This window comes from Sesamum indicum, linkage group LG12 (assembly GCF_000512975.1).
Source record: "Sesamum indicum cultivar Zhongzhi No. 13 linkage group LG12, S_indicum_v1.0, whole genome shotgun sequence".
Classification (NCBI taxonomy): domain Eukaryota; kingdom Viridiplantae; phylum Streptophyta; class Magnoliopsida; order Lamiales; family Pedaliaceae; genus Sesamum; species Sesamum indicum.
This window is the reverse complement of record NC_026156.1, coordinates 399,015-421,412: the sequence shown is the minus strand read 5'-3', so window position 1 is coordinate 421,412 and position 22,398 is coordinate 399,015. Positions and strand designations below refer to the sequence as shown.

The window sequence follows — 22,398 nt, the reverse complement described above, 5'->3', positions numbered from 1 at the left end:
ATACATTTCTCTAGATATTGGCTTATCAATTACAACTAATAATTTTCATAAATTATGTACGTAAATATTTTATTTTATTTTTTTTTTATAATCGACAATTTTAAATTAATCAACATACTATTATTCAAAATACTGTATACAATACATCAATATCATTCAAAAAATTTAAAATAAATAAAAAAACAACATATATGTTACTTCTAAAGTTACAAGATACATATATCTGTAGAAATTATTGTGTATTTATTTATTTGTGTGAGAATGTTAGAGAGAAATAGCAGAAATTTGTGAGGAAAAAGAAACTTTGTGTGAGAAAACGCTATTATCATCGGCTAAAAAGAACGTGACATTATTTAAGTACAAAAGGTAAGTCATATGAGGTTGACAAAAACCATTTGGAATTTTTTTTATCATGAAAAATATTAAAAAATTGAAAAAATATTGCAACAAGTAGTCAAATTTCTCTAAAATTTAATATTATATTATATTATATAGTAGCAATATATATATTGTTTAGATCTTATAAAGTATTAAATTATTCATTACACGATCTATGATTAAAATTAATATGAAATAATTTTCTCGACAATTTAAATATTTTTTAAAATAAATAGAAAAACATTTGATGAAATAAGATATTATATGGCAGCACGCTAATGTAATATACCATACATTTTATTGGTTCCCGCAGTAAAGATAATGACTTGACCTTAATCGCTAGACAAAACCAAATGACATGTGAGCTATTTCAGGTTGCGATAGCAGAATTCTGCCAATCCAGGACTATGATATCAATTCAATAAACCAAAAATTGAAATCATAATCCAATCGCTTTTTTGTTTATTTGTCTGAGTATTTGTATATATGAGATAATGCTAGCTAGCTACTATAAAAATTCAACAATATTCTCTCAATAATTATTTTTATGTTATTGTTATTTTTCCATCGGCAACATTATTTTTGTTCCCTTATTAACTTTGCTTTCTCCGTCTATAGGTAATTGTCAGCTTCATCAATTAAATTTTGTCATTGTTGACAAAATTACTTCACATGCACTAGCTGTGTATGTGTTTGCTGAAGGGTGAAGCACATAATTTTCTTGGTAGTAGAAAAAGACCACATCGTTGTCGAGTGTAATGCTCATGGATTACATTTTTGTGGCTACTAAGAGTGAAGGTACACAATTTCTTTGTGGCGATTCTTCACGACTACTTTTTATGTTTTAATGAACTTCGCATGAGGAGGACAAGTTCTTGCTACAAAAGAAAATAAAATAAAAGACAATTAGAATGGAATTTGAGTCATCAAATGTTCCAATTTTCACTAAGGACGTTGATGTAGATGAGGTCCGTCGAGCAATCAAGTATCATCCAAGCGTCTGGGGAGAGTATTTCCTAACATATGCTTCTAGGGTACAAAACTGCGTTTTTGTACATAAATAGCTTCACATCATGCATTAATATTGTATGAAAACTTTAATTTTGTTACATGGGAACAAAACATGTTATGTGCCACGTTGTTTCATGTCTGTGTGTAGGAAATCTCTTTTGTCCAAGAGGAAGAACTGCAAAGACAAAAAAATATGGTGAGGACTATGCTAGCTCAGACGGTTGATGATTCACCTCAGAAATTAGAATCCATTGATGTAGTTCAACGCCTTGGCATTGGATATCATTTTGAAGAAGAAATTGACTTCGCAAATAAATTCATATCAAATATTTTCAACAAATTCATAGACAGTGAAGAAATTCAACTTATCATTGATCAAAAATGCCGAAGGGATGTTAGATTTATTTGAGGTAACACAGTTCAGAATAGTTGGGGAGGAAATTCTTGAGAAAGCATTTCTCCTCCTCTAATCTGGATTCTTTACTCCCAAACATGAACAGTTCTATTTCGACAAGTTAAAAAGAAGTCCTGAAAATTCGAATTCTCAAGAGTTCCAACAGAGTGGGAGCTAAGAAATTCATTTCCATATACAAATAAGATGAATCACATAACGAGATATTACTGAATTTTACAAAATTGAACTTTAGCATTATAATGCATCAGAAAGAGCTCAGCCATATTACGAGGTACTGCTATACTAGTCTTAACATAAGCAAATTCATACATACTATACTAAGCAGCAATGAAATGTATAAATATTGTAGGTGTCGGAAGGATTTAGACTTGCAAATAAATTGCCTTTCGCAAGAGATAAAGTGGGGAATGCTACTTTTGGGTAGTTGAAGTCTACTTTAAGCCCCATTACCCATATTGCAAGAAGAATGCTAACCAAAATTCTCAAAAATTACTTCCATTCTTGACGACAATTACGATGTCTGTGGAACATTAAATGAATTTTAATTTTTGATCATATTTATTATCTCTTGTGATATTTATATATTACATTGACAAGATAAAATTAAATGTGGTAAATTGGGGGGGCTACATTTATCAATGTGATCAGCCGTCCTAATGGAAGTTTCTGAGGAAAATAATGAATTTTGACGGCTATTGCGACATTATGAAATTCCTCATGTGGGCTTTAATATAAATAATAACGTCAAATACTATGTCGCGGATTGATTTACTGTTGTGGAGATGTATTATTCATTACATCTGTTTTTGCTATATGATGAATATTAGTTAGATGATGTGATTGAATTGCACGTGACTTGTTGCCTGTGTGCACATATATATAGTCTGGTTAGCTATACTTACCGAGTACGCAGCTCATTCAATGCTACGTACTTTTCAGGAGATAAGTTACACTGACTAGTCACCTGGACTTTGAGTCGTGCAGTTGCTCTTATTTGGTGGGTCAGCCGTAACATTTAAAATCGGGACTTTTGGAAGAGTAGCTATTAAATATATTAGTCTTTGCCGAGTTAGTGTTTAAAGTTTTGTATTGTTGGTTGTTGCGCTTTTTTCCTTCGATGTTATGTATATGAAGACATTTATACTAAGAAGTTTTATCTATCTATAATTATAATTCAGTAATTTTATTTTTAAAATTAGAGAATATGTCATGTTTCTTGGAATAACTATCATTCGTAAATTAACTTGATAAGTTCCCAATTTTCCTAATTCTTGTAAGAATCACGATAGGCAATCCAGTAAAATCACTATATATAATAATTTTTTTTGATTATGTATTTTTAATTGTACACATAATAATAAATAATACAATATACAAAACTTGCGTTGCCTCCCAATTCGAAATCCATTATGTGTTGAAAGATAAAACATCATTATTTTATATTCATAATATAAATAAATGAATAATAGTAGAGAATGCAATTGTGAACTAACACTACTATTTGGTAGTAGTAATTTACAATAAATTGGTGTAATTTTTTTTCACATCAATTTATTGTGAGGATTGACCAAAAATACTATGAGAAAATATAAAATAATGAAAATACCTCTTGCCTTTTTCTTTTCGTTTTTTAGCACAATTTTTCTTATTTTTTAGCTTTATTTAAGGTACAACAATTTTCTTCACATGATGGGCTAAAATTAAAAGGTATTTTTTTGGTTTAGTCTTGATTCTGCCATTTTAAATTTAAATTCGATAAATCATCGTAAGAAGTTTTGTCTATCTATTGTTATAATTCAGTAATTTTATTTGATAATAATTCAGGAGAAAGAAAAACAAGAATATGAAAACGAACATGAACAGAAAATTCTTGTAAGAGTTACGATAGGGAATCCAGTAAAATCATTATATATAATAATTTTTTTCTTTGTATATTTTTTATCGTACACAAAAAAATAAATTACACAATATAGAATATTGTTGTTAAATCTCAATTCGGAATTTCGTGTGCGTTCAAAGATAAATCTAGTATTTCATGTTGATAATAAAAATAAATTATACAATAATAATAGTTGTAATTTACAATAAATTGATGTGATCTTTATTCACATCAATTTATGTACTCACATCATAAAGAATGTTGTTACCCGCCCATCTAAAGTTCAAACACGTGACAAAAGTTTCTTCACTAGTTATCAATCTTGTCCAAGTCGGTCACCGCAACTCCTTATATATACACTATTTTAACTTGACACAAGAGCACAACACAAAAGAAAATTAACAAAAACATAAGTAAAATGGAATTTGATTCTACACATTCTTCAATTTTGATTAAGAAAGTTGATCAAGACGATGTTCGTCGATCAGTCAAATATCATCCTAGCGTTTGGGGAGATTATTTCTTGGCTTATGTTTCTATGGTACAAAATTAGCTTTTGTTTCTACGTTAATTTGAGAAGCACGAATTAAATAGATTGTTATAAACAGAAACTATGTTCTGTACAGGAAATTTCTGCTACCGAAGAGGAAGAACTTCGAAGACAAAAGGAAATGGTGCGGAAGGTGTTGGCCCGGACGCCAGATCATTTGTATCACAAATTAGAACTCATTGATGCAATTCAACGCCTTGGCGTTGGTTATCATTTTGAAGAAGAAATCGACAAATTCTTACAGTTCACACACGACACTTACTTAGAGTATAGTAGCAAAGCCAATGATCTTCGTATTGTTGCTCTTCGATTTCGTTTACTCAGACAACATGGCTATCCTGTCTCATGTGGTAAGCATTAACTCTAGGACATTCACGAGTATAATGATTTTTTGAAACTGGAATTTTCTAGTATGGATTCTCTATTCTAAATTGGTGTTTTGACTTTTTATATCAGACATTTTCAACAAATTCATAGACGGTGAAGGGAATTTCAAGGTATCACTGATAAAAAATGTCGAAGGGATGTTAGAGTTATTTGAGGCAGCACAATTCAGAATAGCTGGGGAGAAAATTCTTGAGAAAGCATTGGAGTTCTCCTCCTCCAATCTTGAGTCTTCACTCTCAAACATGAACAGTTCTCTTTCGACACAAGTTAAAGAAGCCCTGAAGATCCCAATTCTCAAGAGTTCTAACAGAGTGGGAGCTAAGAAATTCATTTCCATATACCAACAAAATGTATCACATTCTGAGATACTATTGAATTTTGCAAAATTGGACTTTAACATTATACAAAAGACGCATCAGAAAGAGCTCAGCGATATTACAAGGTACTGCTATACTTGTCTTAACATAAGCAAATTCATAGATACGATACTATACAACAATGAAATGTGTAAATATTGTAGGTGGTGGAAGGATTTAGATTTTGCAAATAAATTGCCTTTTGCAAGAGATAGGGTGGTGGAATGCTACTTTTGGGCAGTGGAAGTCTACTTTGAGCCTCATTACCATATTGCAAGAAAAATGCTAACCAAAATCATCAACATGACTTCCATTCTTGACGACATTTATGATGTTTATGGAACATTAGATGATCTTCAGCTTTTTACAGATCTCATTCAAAGGTCACATTCTGAGTCTTTCTTCAAAACTATACTATTTTACTTAGCTAATAGAACTTGTGAATATCTTGATATGACAATAAAATTTTCCTTCTTTTACCGCCGCTATGTAGATGGGATGTCCATGCCTTGGAGCAGTTGCCGTCATACATGAGAATATGTTATGAAGCCCTTTCAGATGTGTATATTGAAATGGAAAATGAATTGAAAAAAACAGACGGATCATATCGTATCCAATATGCAAAAGAAGAGGTATATATATATATATTAGCGAATTGAATGAATAAATCATTTTAATTTACATTTATTTCTTTGTCCATTTCTATTTTGATTTTGCAGATGAAAAAATTGGTGAGGGCATACTTAGAAGAGGCAAAATGGTCTTACAATAAGGATATGCCGAGGATGGAGGAATATATGAAGGTGGCCAGCGTAACTTCTGCTTATATGATGTTGTTAACAACATCCTTGGTCGGTATGGGAAACCTAGTAACTAAAAAAGATTTTGACTGGATTACAAGTGAGCCACTGCTTCTTCTTGCATTCTCAACAATTTGCAGATTAACCAACGACTTGGTAGGATATGGGGTAAGAAATTAACTAACACAAATTCCACGATCAATTGACACTTGATTTCTTGGACATATTATGACAATTAATATCTTTCTTACAAAATTTTGGTTCTATTAATTTCCACGTATAGTTTGAAAAGAAACCCACCGCAGTTGAATGTTACATGAATGAAAATGGTGCCTCAAAGGAGGAAGCTTTTGCTGAACTCCAAGAACAAGTCACAAAAGCATGGAAGGACATGAATCAAGAAAGTCTTCGACCAACAGTATCGATTTCTATGCCGGTCCTAACACGTGTTCTCAATTTTACGCGCATTCCACATCTTTTCTATGTGGAAGACGATGAATATACCAATTCCGAAGCTAATATAAGAAGTATTATATACAGCATACTAGTTGAGGCGAACGTGACAATTTAATAATCTAAGTCGGAATTGATCAATGATCGATATGGGAGGCTAGTGAACCTCTTCTGCTCCTCAACTTCAACAAAGTTACTGCATCTCAATAAATAAAAACCTGACTAAATGGAATTATATTTGTAGATTTATGGAGTTTGGCATCTTGGCAACAAACCAAGCTATGGTATCTATATATAACCTGTGTGTTGGTATCAAAGTCTGGACAGGGAAAAGCTGAATCTTGTATCTCAATGTATTAATAGGCAAAGAGTTCATGAAATATCACAGTAGAGCTGGACATTGTTGAAATATCATGATAATTTTTACAAATTTGTCAAGTGAACTAATGTTTTAATAAAACAATACACAAAGAGAGAAAATTTGCGACACATAAATTTAAGTGATAATTTTAATATTTTCACTAGTAATATATATGTACGAAGTTTTCACTGTATATAAATTAGTAACCTATTTATAGGGTTAATACAAATACAGTGATATCAATGATCATTTTTATTTGACTTTTAAAAAATTACTTATGTTTACTTATTTTAAATAATTCAATTAAAAACAAAGTTATTTGGACAGATATATTTTCAATATTTCATGCTATAACTATTATTGAATTCTTTTAATAATTATTATGTTTTATTTGGAAAACCTAAGTATAGAAATAATATGATGTATAATTTCTATACCTTTACTAATTATGTGATTATAAACTAGTAGTAGGTAAATAATAAATATACTATAATTAAAGTCCTATTATTAATAACTTTAGATTAAATTATTGTAGTACATATAATTAACGCTTTTTAATTAATATTTAATATCATATATTTATAAAATATATTTTTTAAAAAATTATAATTTTAGTCCTGTAATTTAAGGACTGGCATATTTAGACCCGTTATAATTGACTTTCACAATTTAGTCATGCAATTTTATAATTTTTGCTATTCTAATTATTTTCCGGTCAAATTGCAATTATTTTCAATTTAGTCCCCACAAAAAAATTTCTTGCAGGACAAAAAATATCAATTCTCCTAAATTATAGGACCAAAAATGCCGATGTCCCTAAGTATAAGATTAAAACTAAAATTTAATTGAATTATGTACAAATCACATAAAATTTCCACTCTAAATTGGTTGGAATAAGATGAAAATTGCCATTTTTTTAAAGTTATAGAACTAAATTACAAAAATCAATTCATACAGGACAAAAAATTACCACCCTCATTTGTAAATTACATAATTAAAATTATATTTTTTTGAGTGGTCCAACTACTAGAAAGAAAATGAGGTTAGGAAACCTAAAGATGAACTCTCATTCTCTCTTTCTGCGTATATATGTGTACTTGTGTTTAGTGCGCCGCCATATGCAATTTCGAACGTACACAATAAAAGAATACACATATATACATACGTAGAAAATTTAACATATATATTTACTAGCATGAAACCGTGCTATCCATAAATATTTATAAATTCTGTAATATTTTCAGTAATTTACCTTTTAAGAGAAATTTCCGTTAACTTTACCATATTGCAAGAAGAATGCTAACCAAAATTCTTAACATGACTTCGATCCATTCTTGACGATATTTACAATGTTCATGGAATATTAGATGAAGTTTAACTTTTGATATATTTATTATTTTTTGTGATATTTATATATTTTATTGATAAAATAAAATTTATTTTACGGATTAAAAATAAATTGCTTATAGAAAGAATTATAATTAAAGAGAGGGTGAAATAGTAATAATTAAATGCAATGAAGTATGGAATGTTACATTTAGCAATGTGATCAGCCGTCCAAATGGAAGTTGCTGAGGAAAGTATTCAATTTTGATGGCTATTGCTACATTATGAAATTCCTCATTTGGCTTTAATATAAACGATAATATCAAATATTATGTCGCGGATTAATTTACTGTTGTGAACATGTGTTATTCCTTACATCGGTTGTTGCTATAGGACGAATATTTGTTAGTTGATGTGAATGCATTGTACGTGACTTACTGCATGTGTGCATATATATAAACTGATTAGCTATACTTACTAAGTAGGTAGTTCTTTCCTTGCCACGCACTTTTCAGGAGATAGGTTATACTGACTTGACATACTGGACTTTGAGTCGTGCTGTTATTCTTATTAGGTGGATGAGCCGTAACATCTGATGCCTGGACTTTTGATTATGTAGTTATTAAATATATTAATCTTTTGCTGAGTTTGTGTTTAACATTTTGTATTGTTGGTTGTTGCGTTATTTTCCTTCGAGGTTATGTATATGAGCACATCTGGAGAAATAGTAAATATCAACTTTGGACCATATTTATTATCTCTTGAGATATCTATATATTATAAAAATAAAATTTATTTTATGGGTTGAAAAGAAATTGCTTATAGAATGAGTTGTAATTAAGGAGAGGGTGAAATAGTGATAATTAAATGTAGTGAACTAGAGGGTGCTACATTTAGCAATGTGATCAGCCGTCCAAATGCAAGTTGTTGAGGAAAATAATGAATTTTGACGGCTATTGCGACATTATGAAATTCCTCATGTGGGCTTTAATATAAACGATAACGTCAAATACTATGTCATCGATTGATTTACAGTTATGGACATGTATTATTCCTTACATCCGTTGTTGTTATATGACGAATATTTGTTAGTTGATGTGATTGCATTGTACGTGACTTGCTGCCTGTGTGTATATATATAAACTAGTTAGCTATACTTACTGAGTGGGCAGCTCATTCTTTGCCATATACTTTTTAGGAGATATGTCACACTGACTAGCCACACTGGACTTTGAGTCATGCCGTTATTCTCATTAGGTGGATCAGCCGTGACATTTGAAACCGTGACTTTTGGTTGTGGTTATTAAATATACTAGTTTTTTGCCAAGTTTGTGTTTAAAATTTTGTACTATTGGCTATTACACTATTTTCCTGTACTATTGGCTGTTGCACTATTTTCCTTCGAGGTTATGTATAGAGGACATTTGGATATAGAGTAAATATAAATTTTTGGCCATATGTATTATCTCTTGTGATATCCATATATTATATTGACAAAATAAATTTATTTTACGAGTTGAAAAAGAATTGCTTATAAAATGAGTTGTAAATAAGAAAATGGTGAAATAGTGATAATTAAATATAGTAAAGTAGGGGGTGCTACATTAGCAATGTGATCAGCCGTCCAAATGAAAGTTGCTAAGGAAAATAATGAATTTTGACGGCTATTGCAACATTTTGAAATTCCTCAGGTGGGCTTTAATATTTAATTTGATAGTTGAACTTTTAAAAAGAAAATCAGAATTTATTATAAAATTAAACCAATCAATTAGATTTTTTCATGCAAAATTTTATATATTTAGTTTCTTTGTTAACTGATATTTTTAAATTAAATTAATTTGTATAAGACCAAAAATACCAACCCTTGTGAAGTTATAGAACTAATTAAAATTACAATGTAATTTGTTCATTAGCAAGTCACATGCAATTTTCTAACGAAATTTGCCGAAAAGATGACTAAAATTATCAAATTTTAAAGATATATTATTAAATTGCAAAAATCAATTCGTACATATAAAAATTATCAAACCCTAAATTACAAGATTATAAATACAATTTTCCCTATATATGTAGAATTGTGAATAATAATTACTATACATTTCGCATTTTGTATGCACTCACATCATAAATGAGGTGGTTACGGACTGTAAATTAGTTCAAACATGTGGCAGAGAAACTCTTTCACTAGTTATCAATTTTATCGAAGTCGACCACCGCAACTCCCTATATGTACACTATTTTAACTTCACACAAGAGCACAACGCAAAAGAAAATTAACAAAAACATAAGCAAAATGAAATTCGATTTCTCACATTCTTCAATTTTGATTAAGAAAGTTGATCAAGATGATGTTCGTCGATCAGTCAAATATCATCCAAGTGTTTGAGGAGATTATTTCCTAACTTATGTTTCTACAATACAAAATTAACTTTTGTTACTCTAACTTTAGTATTGAATGCAAACGTTAATTTGAGATGCACGAATTAAACAGATTGTTATAAACAAAACTATGTTATGTATAGAAAATTTCTGATACCGAAGAGGAAGAGCTTCGAAGACAAAAGGAAATGGTGGGGAAGGTGTTGGCCCAAATGCCAGATCATTCCTATCACAAATTAGAACTCATTGATGCAATTCAATGTCTTGCCGTTGGTTATCATTTTGAAGAAGAAATCGACAAATTCTTACAATTCATAGACGACACTTACTTAGACTACAGTAGCAAAGACAATGATCTTCGTACTGTTGTGCTTCGGTTTCGTTTACTCAGACAACATGGTTATCCTGTCTCTTGTGGTAAGTATTAACGAGTATAATAATTTTTTGAAACTGGACTTTTTCTAATATGGATTCTCTATTCTGAATTGGTGTTTCGCCCTTTTCATATCAGACATTTTCAACAAATTCATAGACGGTGAAGAGAATTTTAAGGTATCACTGATAAAAAATGTCGAAGGGATGTTAGAGTTATTTGAGGCAGCACAATTCAGAATAGTTGGGGAGGAAATTCTTGAGAAAGCATTGGAGTTCTTCTCCTGTAATCTTGAATCTTTACTCCCAAACATGAACAGTTCTATTTCTACACAAGTTAAAGAAGCCCTGAAGATCCCAATTCTCAAGAGTTCTAACAGAGCGGGAGCTAAAAAATTCATTTCCATATACAAACAAGATGAATCACATAATGAGATATTACTGAATTTTGCAAAATTGGCTTTAGCATTATACAAAAGATGCATCAGAAAGAGCTCAGCCATATTACAAGGTACTGCTCTATTTGTCTTAACATAAGCAAATTCATAGATACTATACTATACAGCAATGAAATGTGTAAACATTGTAGGTGATGGAAGGATTTAGACTTTGCAAATAGATTGCCTTTTGCAAGAGAGAGTGGTGGAATGCTACTTTTGGATAGAGGGAGTCTACTTTGAGCCCCATTACCATATTGCAAGAAGAATGCTAACCAAAATCATCAACATTACTTCCATTCTTGACGACATTTACGATGTTTATGGAACATTAGATGATCTTTAGCTTTTTACTGACCTCATTCAAAGGTCACATTTTGAGTCTTTTTTCAAAACTATACTATTTTACTTGGCACAATATAACTTGTGAATATTTTGATATGACAATTATATTTTCCTTTTTTTACGGCCGCTATGTGGATGGGATGTTAATGTCTTGGAGCAGTTGCCATCATACATGAAAATATGTTATGAACTCCAAGAACAAGTCACGAAAGCATGGAAGGACATGAATCAAGAAAGTTTTCGTCCAACAGTACCGGTCCCTATGCCGGTCCTAACACGAGCTCTCAATTTTCCTCGCATTGCACATCTTTTCTATGTGAAAGACGATGAGTATACCAAGTCCGAAGCTAATATAAAAGACATCATACACGGCGTGCTAGTTGAGTCGATGATTTCAGTTTAAAAATTCAAGTCGGAATTGAATGATGTGGGAGGCTGGAGGCTGGAGGCTGGTGAACGCTTATGCTCCTCAACTTCACCAATCATATATATTAAAGTTACTACGTCTCAATAAATAAAGATCTGACCAAATGGAAGTGTAGTTAAAGATTGATGGAGTTTGGCATCGCTATGTTATCTATATATAAACTGTGTGTAGGTATCAAAGTCGGGACAGTGCTGAATCTTGTATCTCAATGTAATAAAATTTCAGCATATTAATAAACAAAGAATTCATGGAATCTACTACTGTTCAACTGCTTTTATGCCTCGATTGTTGGGTTTATTAATTTAATAATGTTGGATCCTTAATCCAACGTTGGGCTTTTACGTAAAATAATTATGTATTATGGATTGTCAAAGTTTCAGGCTCAATAAAGTAATCAAATACGATTTTAGTAATTTGTGTCTTAATGTATCTGATAGGATGTGGGCCTTTTTAACATGTAGAAACTAATGGTAATTTCAGTTTTAGTGATGGGCTGAAAAAATACTTATTATTATATATGTGTGTGTCATGGTCCACAAATCACACAATATTTCATTAAATCTTCTGACAACCCATAATCAGAGAGATTAGAGAGAAAATAAACTAAAGGAAGCTCAGTGAAAAGGAAGTGAATTTTGGTTTTAATCTATATTAGTAACATCAAACTAAATTCATAGAAAAGGACAATTACGTATATACATTTCTCTAGATATTGGCATATCAATTACAACTAATAATTTCCATAAGTTATGTACGTAAATCTTTTATTTTGCTTTTTTTTTATAAAAAAATACATCGACAATTTTAAATTAATCAACATTCTATTTTTTAAAATACTGTATACAATACATCTATATCATTCAACAAATTTTAAAATAAATTAAAAAACAACATATATGTTACTTCTAAAGTTACAAGATACATATATCTGTAGAAATTATTGTGTATTTATTTATTTGTGTCAGAATGTTAGAGAGAAATAACATAAATTTGTGAGGAAAAAGAAATTTTGTGTGAGGAAACGTTGTCATTGTCAGTTAAAAACAACGTGACATTATTTAAGTACAAAAGGTAAGTCGTATGAGGTTGACAAAAACCATTTGGAATTTTTTTATCATGAAAAATATTAAAAAATTGAAAAAATATTGCAACAAGTAGTCAAATTTCTCTAAAATTTAATATTATATTTTTATATATAGTATCAATATATATATTGTTTAGATCTTATAAAGTATCAAATTATTCATTACACGATCTATGATTAAAATTAATATGAAATAATTTTCTCAAGAATTTAAATATTTTTTAAAATAAATAGAAAAATATTTGATGAAATAAGATATGATATGGCAGCAAGCTAATGTAATATACCACACATTTTATTGGTCCCCGCAGTAAATATAATGGTTTGAGCTTATTTGTTAGATAAAACCCAATGACATGACAGCTATTTCATGTTGTGGTAGCAAAATTATGCCAATTCAGGAATGTGGTAATGACACAATATTCGACACATTTTTTAAAATTTTGAATTAATAATTCAGTCGCTTTCATATTTATGTTAAGAGTAGCGTGGGAATATTTTATTGTGGTCTTTTAAGACCTTTTTCGGCCAGCAATCACATAATCGAATAAATCTTGAACGTCCAGAATAGAATAAATAGCTTGATAAACAGACCTTCTCGATACAAATCTAGATCAAGTCCGAAAGGTCTAGCACACAGTCACATTCCAGATAATTAACCTTTAATATCTAGAAAACCCGAATATAAGCGAACCACTGCAACTCTTAGATCATATCTTATATTAAGAGTGCATATTATAGTTAGTCTTTCTCCTATAAATATCAACCCTCCACCAATCAAGTATAATTTTTGCTACCCATTCTCTTTATACTCATTTGAGAATCTCATTCCTAGCACTAATTTGAGCGTTGAAAGGCTATCGTCGGAAACATCTCCATAGATTTCTAATACGTTGTGTATTTTGTAGGCGTATTTTTGTCTCAAGGAGAGTACCCTTTCTTTTGTAGTAGCTCATACACAATTAAACCCGTCACTTAAAAATACCTTATAATTGGACGTTCTCTTTTTTTTTTTTTTTTTGGAACATGTTGTCTTTTGGACAACAACTAGTATTTGGACATAAGAGATTGTGCTACCTAATATAAAATTTCAATTTTATTCTCTCAGTAATCCTTTTTGTGTTATTGTTATACTAGAAAAATTAAAAACACCAATAGATCGCTTTTCAATTATATTAGCAACTAGTTCCACATGGTTCCCATATACAATTTTATTGAATGCAATATGAGAATCATTCGTTATTTTTAAATTGATAAGAAACTTTAATACACATCAATAACAATCGGGAGCAAAAAAATTTCTACAAAATAGTTGTTTTTACAAAAATAGTGCGTATGAGATGAAAAACAGTAGAGTTCTAAAAACTAATTAAAGTGAAAATTTTTCATAAATGAAATCTTTATTTTTACAAATCGATTCAATTTATATTTGTACTTGCCTTGCGAGAGATTCACCTTTTACCTATATAAAAATAGAAAAAAGTTAAAAATACAATGCATAATAATATATTGTGAATATGAAACTGTTATTGAACAATACCATGAATTATGAGTGGACGAGATTATAACTTTGTAAAACATTTCTTGAAAACCACATTCTTTATACAAACCCGCACGACCAATCATGAAACATTCCTACAAAAGAATTTGCTGTTTTTTCCAGTCTCATTTGATTATTCATATAAAGATATAGATAACAGTCAAATGTTAAATTCATATAAATACATATATATATATTTATAATTTTCAATTTATTCTATAATTATATTGTTATTTGATTAAATTAAATAAATATATCATTTGATTTGAAATTCGATATACTAGATCCTTGACGAAAATATAGTTACAATTATATACTCAGTATAGATATGTAATGATTAAAATTAATATGAAATATTTTTCTCGACTACTAAAATATATCGAAAAACATAGTACAAAATAAGATATGATATGGAAGAAAGCTAATGTAATCACACATTTTATTGGTCCCCGCAGTAAAGATAATGACTTGACCTTAATGGGTAGACAAAACCAAATGACATGTGAGCTATTTTAGGTTGCGGTAGCAGAATTCTACCAATCCAGGACTATGATACCGATACAATATTTTAACCAAAAATTGAAATCATAATCCAGTCGCTTTTTTGTTTATTTGTCTGAGTATTTGTATATATGAGATAATGCTAGCTAGCTACTATAAAAATTCAACAATATTCTCTCAATAATTATTTTTATGTTATTATTATTTTTCCATCGGCAACATTATTTTTTGTTCCCTTATTAACTTTGCTTTCTCCGTCTATAGGTAATTGTCAGCTTCATCAATTAAATTTTGTCATTGTTGACAAAATTACTTCACATGCACTAGTTGTGTATGTGTTTGCTGGAGGGTGAAGCACATAATTTTCTTGGTAGTAGAAAAAGACCACATCGTTGTCGAGTGTAACGCTCATGGATTACATTTTTGTGGCAACTAAGAGTGAAGGTACACAATTTCTTCGTGGCGATTATTCGCAACTACTTTTTATGTTTTAATGAACTTCGCAGGAGGAGGACAAGTTCTTGCTACAAAAGAAAATAAAATAAAAGACAATTAGAATGGAATTTGAATCATTAAATGTTCCAATTTTCACTAAGGAAGTTGATGTAGATGAGGTCCGTCAAGCAATCAAGTATCATCCAAGCGTCCGGGGAGAGTATTTCCTGACATATGCTTCTACGGAACAAAACTGCGTTTTTGTACATAATTAGCTTCACATCATGCATTAATATTGTATAAAGACTTTAATTATGTTACATGGGAACAAAACATGTTATGTGCCACGTTGTTTCATGTCTGTGTGTAGGATATCTCTTTTGCTGAAGAGGAATAACTACAAAGACAAAAAAACATGGTGAGGACTATGCTAGCTCAGACGCTTGATGATTCACCTCAAAAATTAGAACTCATTGACGTGGTTCAACGCCTTGGCATTGGTTATCATTTTGAAGAAGAAATTGACTTCGCAAATAAATTCATATCAGATATTTTCAACAAATTCATAGACAGTAAAGGAATTCAACTTATCATTGATCAAAAACGTCGAAGGGATGTTAGATTTATTTGAGGCAGCACAGTTCCGAATAGTTGGGGAGGAAATTCTTGAGAAAGCATTGGAGTTCTCCTCCTCTAATCTTGAGTCTTTACTTCCAAACATGAACAGTTCTATTTCGACAAGTTAAAGAAGTCTTGAAAATCCCAATTCTCAAGAGTTCCAACAGAGTGGGAGCTAAGAAATTCATTTCATATACAAATAAGATGAATCACATAATGAGATATTACTGAATTTTGCAAAATTGGACTTTAGCATTATACAAAAGATGCATCAGAAAGAGTTCAGCCATATTACGAGGTACTGCTACACTTGTCTTAACATAAGCAAATTTATACATACTATACTATACAGCAATGAAATGTATAAATATTGTAGGTCCTGGAAGGATTTAGACTTGCAATTGAAGTCTACTTTGAGCCCCATTACCCATATTGCAAGAAGAATGCTAACCAAAATTCTCAAAATTACTTCCATTCTTGACGACAATTACAATGTATATGGAACATTAAATGAATTTTAATTTTTGGCCATATTTATTATCTCTTGTGATATTTATATGTTATATTGACAAGATAAAATTAAATGGGGTTAAATCCATTTTGCCCCCCTGTAATATAACAAAATATCAAAAACCCCCTTATGAAATTTTTAATATCAAAAATCACCCCTAGGTTACCAATAAATAATCACACAGCCCCCTAGTCAATTTGAATCTATTTTTTTAGAAACAATGACTAAAATACCCTTCTAGTCAAACCGGTCAACTAGGCTTATTAATATATAATTATTTTAATTTATAATTTTTAACATATATTTATAATAAATATAATTATAATTTATAAAAAAAAATTAAAAAATAATAATTATACCCCATTCCCCCCACCCCCACCCCCACCCCCACCGGGCCCACCCCCACCTCCATCTTCTTCCCCCCTCCCCTACCCCTTCCCCCTCCCAACCCCCCCCTCCCCCCCCCCCCCCCCACCCCCCCCCCCCCCCCCCGCCCCCCCCCCCGCCACAAGCATCCCCAACACCAACTCAGCAGCCACCACCAGCACCAGCGCCTTCAACAAAGGCACCTGCGCCGGCACCTGTGGTTCTGGCACCTGTACCACCACCTAAGGCAGCACCAGTGCCGGCTCCAACACCATCAATTGCGTCCCCTGTCCCAGCAGCAGAACAGGTTCCTACACCCGCACCAGCACCAGGCAAGCACAAGAAAAGGAAGCACAAGCACAAGCATCATCATCATGCACCAGCACCAGCACCCACTGTTCAAAGCCCTCCAGCACCTCCTAAAGTTCAAGATACTGAAGGAACAACACCAGCACCGTCACCAACCCTAGATTTGGTAACTAATAACTGGAAAAGTTTTACTACATGATTTTATAAATGTATAACGTGGTACAGTTGCTGATTCCTCATCTTTCAATTACAGAATGGAGCCCAAATTAAATGTGGTAAATTGGGGGGCTACATTTATCAATGTGATCAGCCGTCCAAATGGAAGTTTTTGAGGAAAATAATGAATTTTGACGGCTATTGCGACATTGTAAAATTCCTCACGTGAGCTTTAATATAAACAATAACATCAAATACTATGTCGCGGATTGATTTACTGTTGTGGACATGTATTATTCATTACATTTGTTTTTGCTATATGATGAATATTAGTTAGATGATGTGATTGAATTGCACGTGACTTGTTGCCTGTGTGCACATATATAGTCTGGTTAGCTATACTTATTGAGTACGCAGCTCATTTCTTGCCACGTACTTTTCAGGAGATATGTTACACTGACTAGCCACAATGGACTTTGAGTCGTGTCGTTGCTCTTATTAGGTGGGCCAGCCGTAACATTTGAAGCCGAGACTTTTGGAAGTGTAGTTATTAAATATATTAGTCTTTGTCGAGTTAGTGTTTAAATTTTTGTATTGTTGGTTGTTGCGCTTTTTTCCTTCGATGTTATGTATATGAAGACATCTGTACTAAGAAGTTTTGTCTATCTATAATTATAATTCAGTAATTTTATTTTTAAATTTAGAGAATATATCATGTTTCTTGGAATAACTATCATTCGTAAATTAACTTGTAAGTTCCCAATTTTTCCAGTTCTTGTAAGAATCACGATAGGCAACCCAGTAAAATCACTATATATAATAATTTTTTTTCGTTGTATATTTTTAATTGTACACATGAGAATAAATAATACAATATACAAAACTTGCGTTGCCTCTCAATTCGAAATCCATTATGTGTTGAAAGATAAAACATCATTATTTTATATTCATAATATAAATAAATGAATAATAGTAGATTTGCAATTGTCAACTAACACTATTTGGTAGTTGTAATTTACAATAAATTGGTGTAATTTTTCTTCACATCAATTTATTGTGAGGGTTGACCAAAAACATTATGAGAAATTATAAAATAATGAAAATGGCTCTTGCCATTTCCTTTTCGTTTTTCAGCACAATTTTTCTTGTCTTTTAGCTTCATTTAAGGTACAACAATTTTCTTCACATGATGGGTTAAAATTAAAAGGTATTTTTTTGATTTAGTCTTGATTCTGCCATTTTTAATGTAAATTCCATAAATCATAGTAAGAAGTTTTGTCTATCTATTATTATAATTCAATAATTTTATTTGATAACAATTCAAGAGAAAGAAAAGCAAGAATATGAAAACGAATATGAACAGAAAATTCTTGTAAGAATTACGATAGGGAATCCAGTAAAATCACTATATGTATAATAATTTTTTATTTGTATATTTTTTATTATACACAAAAAAATAAATTATAGAATATGCAAAACTTGTCTTACCTTTCAATTTGGAATCATTATGTGTTGAAAGACTTTTATGTTCATAATATAAATAAATAAATAATAGTAGAGAATGCTATTGTCAACTAATACTATTTGGTAGTTGTAATTTAAAATAAATTGATGTGATTTTTCTTCACATCAATTTATTGTGATGGTTGACCAAAAGCATTATGAGAAATTATAAAACAAGAAAATGCCTCTTGCCATTTCCGTTTTGTTTTTTAGCACAATTTGTTTTCTTGTTTTTTGGCTTCATTTAAGGTACAATAATTTTCTTCATATGATGGGCTAAAATTAAAAGGTATTTTTTGGGTTTAGTCTTGATTCTGCCATTTTTAATTTAAATTTAATAAATCATAGTAAGAAAGTTTGTCTATCTATTATTATAATTCAGTAATTTTATTTGATAACAATTCAGGAGAAAGAAAAGCAAGAATATGAAAACGAACATGAACAGAAAATTCTTGTAAGAGTTACGATAGGGAATCCAGTAAAATCACTATATATAATAATTTTTTTCTTTGTATATTTTTTATTGTACACAAAAAAATAAATTATACGATATAGAAAATTGTTGTTAAATCTCAATTCGGAATTTCGTGTGTGTTCAAAGATAAACCTATTATTTTATGTTGATAATAAAAATAAATTATACAATAATAATAGTTGTAATTTACAATAAATTGATGTGATCTTTATTCACATCAATTTATGTACTCACATCATAAAGAAAGTTGTTACCCGCCCGTCTAATGTTCAAACACGTGACAAAAGTTTTTTCACTAGTTATCAATTTTGTCCAAGTCGGTCACCGCAACACCTTATATATACACTATTTTTAACTTGACACAAGAGCACAACACAAAAGAAAATTAACAAAAACATAAGTAAAATGAAATTTGATTCTTCACATTCTTCAATTTTGATTGAGAAAGTTGATCAAGATGATGTTCGTCGATCAGTCAAATATCATCCAAGCGTTTGGGGAGATTATTTCCTGGCTTATGTTTCTACGGTACAAAATTAGCTTTTGTTTCTACGTTAATTTGAGAAGCATGAATTAAATAGATTGTTATAAACAAAACTATATTCTGTACAGGAAATTTCTGCTACCGAAGAGGAAGAACTTCGAAGACCAAAGGAAATGGTGCGGAAGGTGTTGGCCCGGACGCCAGATAATTCGTATCACAAATTAGAACTCATTGATGCAATTCAACGCCTTGGCGTTGGTTATCATTTTGAAGAAGAAATCGACAAATTTTTACAGTTCACACACGACACTTACTTAGAGTATAGTAGCAAAGACAATGATCTTCGTATTGTTGCTCTTCGGTTTCGTTTGCTCAGACAACATGGTTATCCTGTCTCGTGTGGCAAGTATTAACAAGTATAATGAATTCTTGAAGTTGAACTTTCTCTAGTATGGATGCTCTATTCTGATTTGGTGTTTCGCCTTTTTATATCAGATATTTTCAACAAATTCATAGATGGTGAAGGGAATTTCAAGGCATCACTGATAAAAAACCTCGAAGTGATGTTAGAGTTATTTGAGGCAGCACAGTTCAGAATAGTTGGGGAGGAAATTCTTGAGAAAGCATTGGAGTTCTCCTCCTCCAATCTTGAGTCTTCACTCTCAAACATGAACAGTTCTCTTTCGACACAAGTTAAAGAAGCCCTGAAGATCCCAATTCTCAAGAGTTCTAACAGAGTGGGAGCTAAGAAATTCATTTCCATATACCAACAAAATGTATCACATTCTGAGATACTACTGAATTTTGCAAAATTGGACTTTAACATTATACAAAAGACGCATCAGAAAGAGCTCAACGATATTACGAGGTACTGCTATACTTGTCTTAACATAAGCAAATTCATAGATGCTAACTTAAATCTTACAGCAACGAAATGTGTGAATATCGTAGGTGGTGGAAGGATTTAGACTTTGCAAATAGATTGCCTTTTGCAAGAGATAGAGTGGTGGAATGCTACTTTTGGGCAGTAGGAGTCTACTTTGAGCCCCATTACCATATTGCAAGAAGAATGCTAACCAAAATCATCAACATTACTTCCATTCTTGACGACATTTACGATGTTTATGGAACATTAGATGATCTTCAGCTTTTTACAAACCTCATTCAAAGGTCACATTTTGAGTCTTTTTTCAAAACAATACTATTTTAATTGGTACAATATAACTTGTGAATATTTTGATATGACTATTATATCTTCCTTCTTTTACGGCCGCTATGTAGATGGGATGTTAATGCTTTGGAGCAGTTGCCATCATACATGAAAATATGTTATGAAGCCCTTTGTGATGTGTATATTGAAATGGAAAATGAACTTGAAAAGACAGGCGGATCGTATCGTATCAAATATGCAAAAGAAGAGGTATATATATAATTTATCTAGCAAACGAATGAATCATTTTCATTTACACTTATATTCGTACGTCCATTTCTATTTCGATTTTGCAGATGAAAAAATTGGTAAGAGCATACTTAGAAGAGGCAAAATGGTCTTACAATAAGGATATGCCGAGGATGGAGGAATATATGAAGGTGGCCATCGTAACTTCTACTTATATGATGTTGTTAACAACATCCTTGGTCGGTATGGGAAACCTAGTAACTAAGAAAGACTTTGACTGGATTACAAGTGAGCCACTGCTTCTTCTTGCATCCTCAATAATTTGTAGATTAACCAACGACTTGGTAGGATACGGGGTAAGAAGTTAATTGACACAAATTTCACAATCAATTTACACTTAATTTCTTGGACATATTATGACAATTAATATCTTTCTTACAAGATTTTGGTTCTATTAATTTCCACATACAGTTTGAAAAGAAACCCACCGCAGTGGAATGTTACATGAATGAAAATGGTGTCTCAAGGGAGGAAGCTTTTGCTAAACTCCAAGAACAAGTCACGAAAGCATGGAAGGACATGAATCAAGAAAGTCTTTGGCCAACAATACCGGTCTCTATGCCGGTCCTAACACGTGTTCTCAATTTTACTCGCATTGTACATCTTTTCTATGTGGAAGGCGATGAGTATACCAATTCCAAAGCTAATATAAAAGACATCATACACAGTGTGCTAGTTGAGCCAGTCATGTCAGTTTAAAAATCCAAGTCGGAATTGAATGATGTGGGAGGCTGGAGGCTCGTAACCCTCTTCTGCACCTCAACTTCACCAATCATATATATTAAAGTTACTGCATTTCAATAAATAAAGACCTGACCAAATAAAAGTATAATTAAATATTGATGGAGTTTGGCATCACTATGTTATCTATATATAAACTGTGTGTACATATCGAAGTCAGGACAGTGTGAGAAGCTGAATCTTGTATCTCAATGTAATAAAATTACAGCATATTAATAAACAAAGAATTCATGAAATAGAACTACATAGAACTACATAGTTAAAAATTATTTCAAGTTTGGCATCTTGGCCGTGGACCTACTAATGTTCAACTGCTTTTATATATGGCTGCAGCACAGTA

At 31.2% G+C, this 22,398-nt stretch overlaps 2 protein-coding genes and 1 pseudogene across 2 annotated transcripts; all 3 read left to right on the top strand.

Moving 5' to 3' along the window:
- Positions 4,092 to 6,551, top strand: LOC105175135 (germacrene-D synthase-like). Its single transcript, XM_020698485.1, has 7 exons — positions 4,092 to 4,224; positions 4,310 to 4,583; positions 4,690 to 5,062; positions 5,141 to 5,359; positions 5,470 to 5,608; positions 5,696 to 5,944; positions 6,060 to 6,551. Exons 1-7 carry the CDS (start codon positions 4,102 to 4,104, stop codon positions 6,345 to 6,347), a joined length of 1,665 nt encoding a protein of 554 aa, XP_020554144.1. The 5' UTR covers positions 4,092 to 4,101; the 3' UTR covers positions 6,348 to 6,551.
- LOC105175134 lies at positions 10,210 to 11,852 on the top strand (annotated as a pseudogene).
- Positions 19,765 to 22,213, top strand: LOC105175133 (germacrene-D synthase-like). The gene is made up of 7 exons (XM_020698496.1): positions 19,765 to 19,902; positions 19,987 to 20,260; positions 20,354 to 20,726; positions 20,810 to 21,028; positions 21,140 to 21,278; positions 21,365 to 21,613; positions 21,729 to 22,213. The coding sequence occupies exons 1-7, from the start codon at positions 19,780 to 19,782 to the stop codon at positions 22,014 to 22,016; spliced, it is 1,665 nt and encodes a 554-aa protein (XP_020554155.1). The 5' UTR covers positions 19,765 to 19,779; the 3' UTR covers positions 22,017 to 22,213.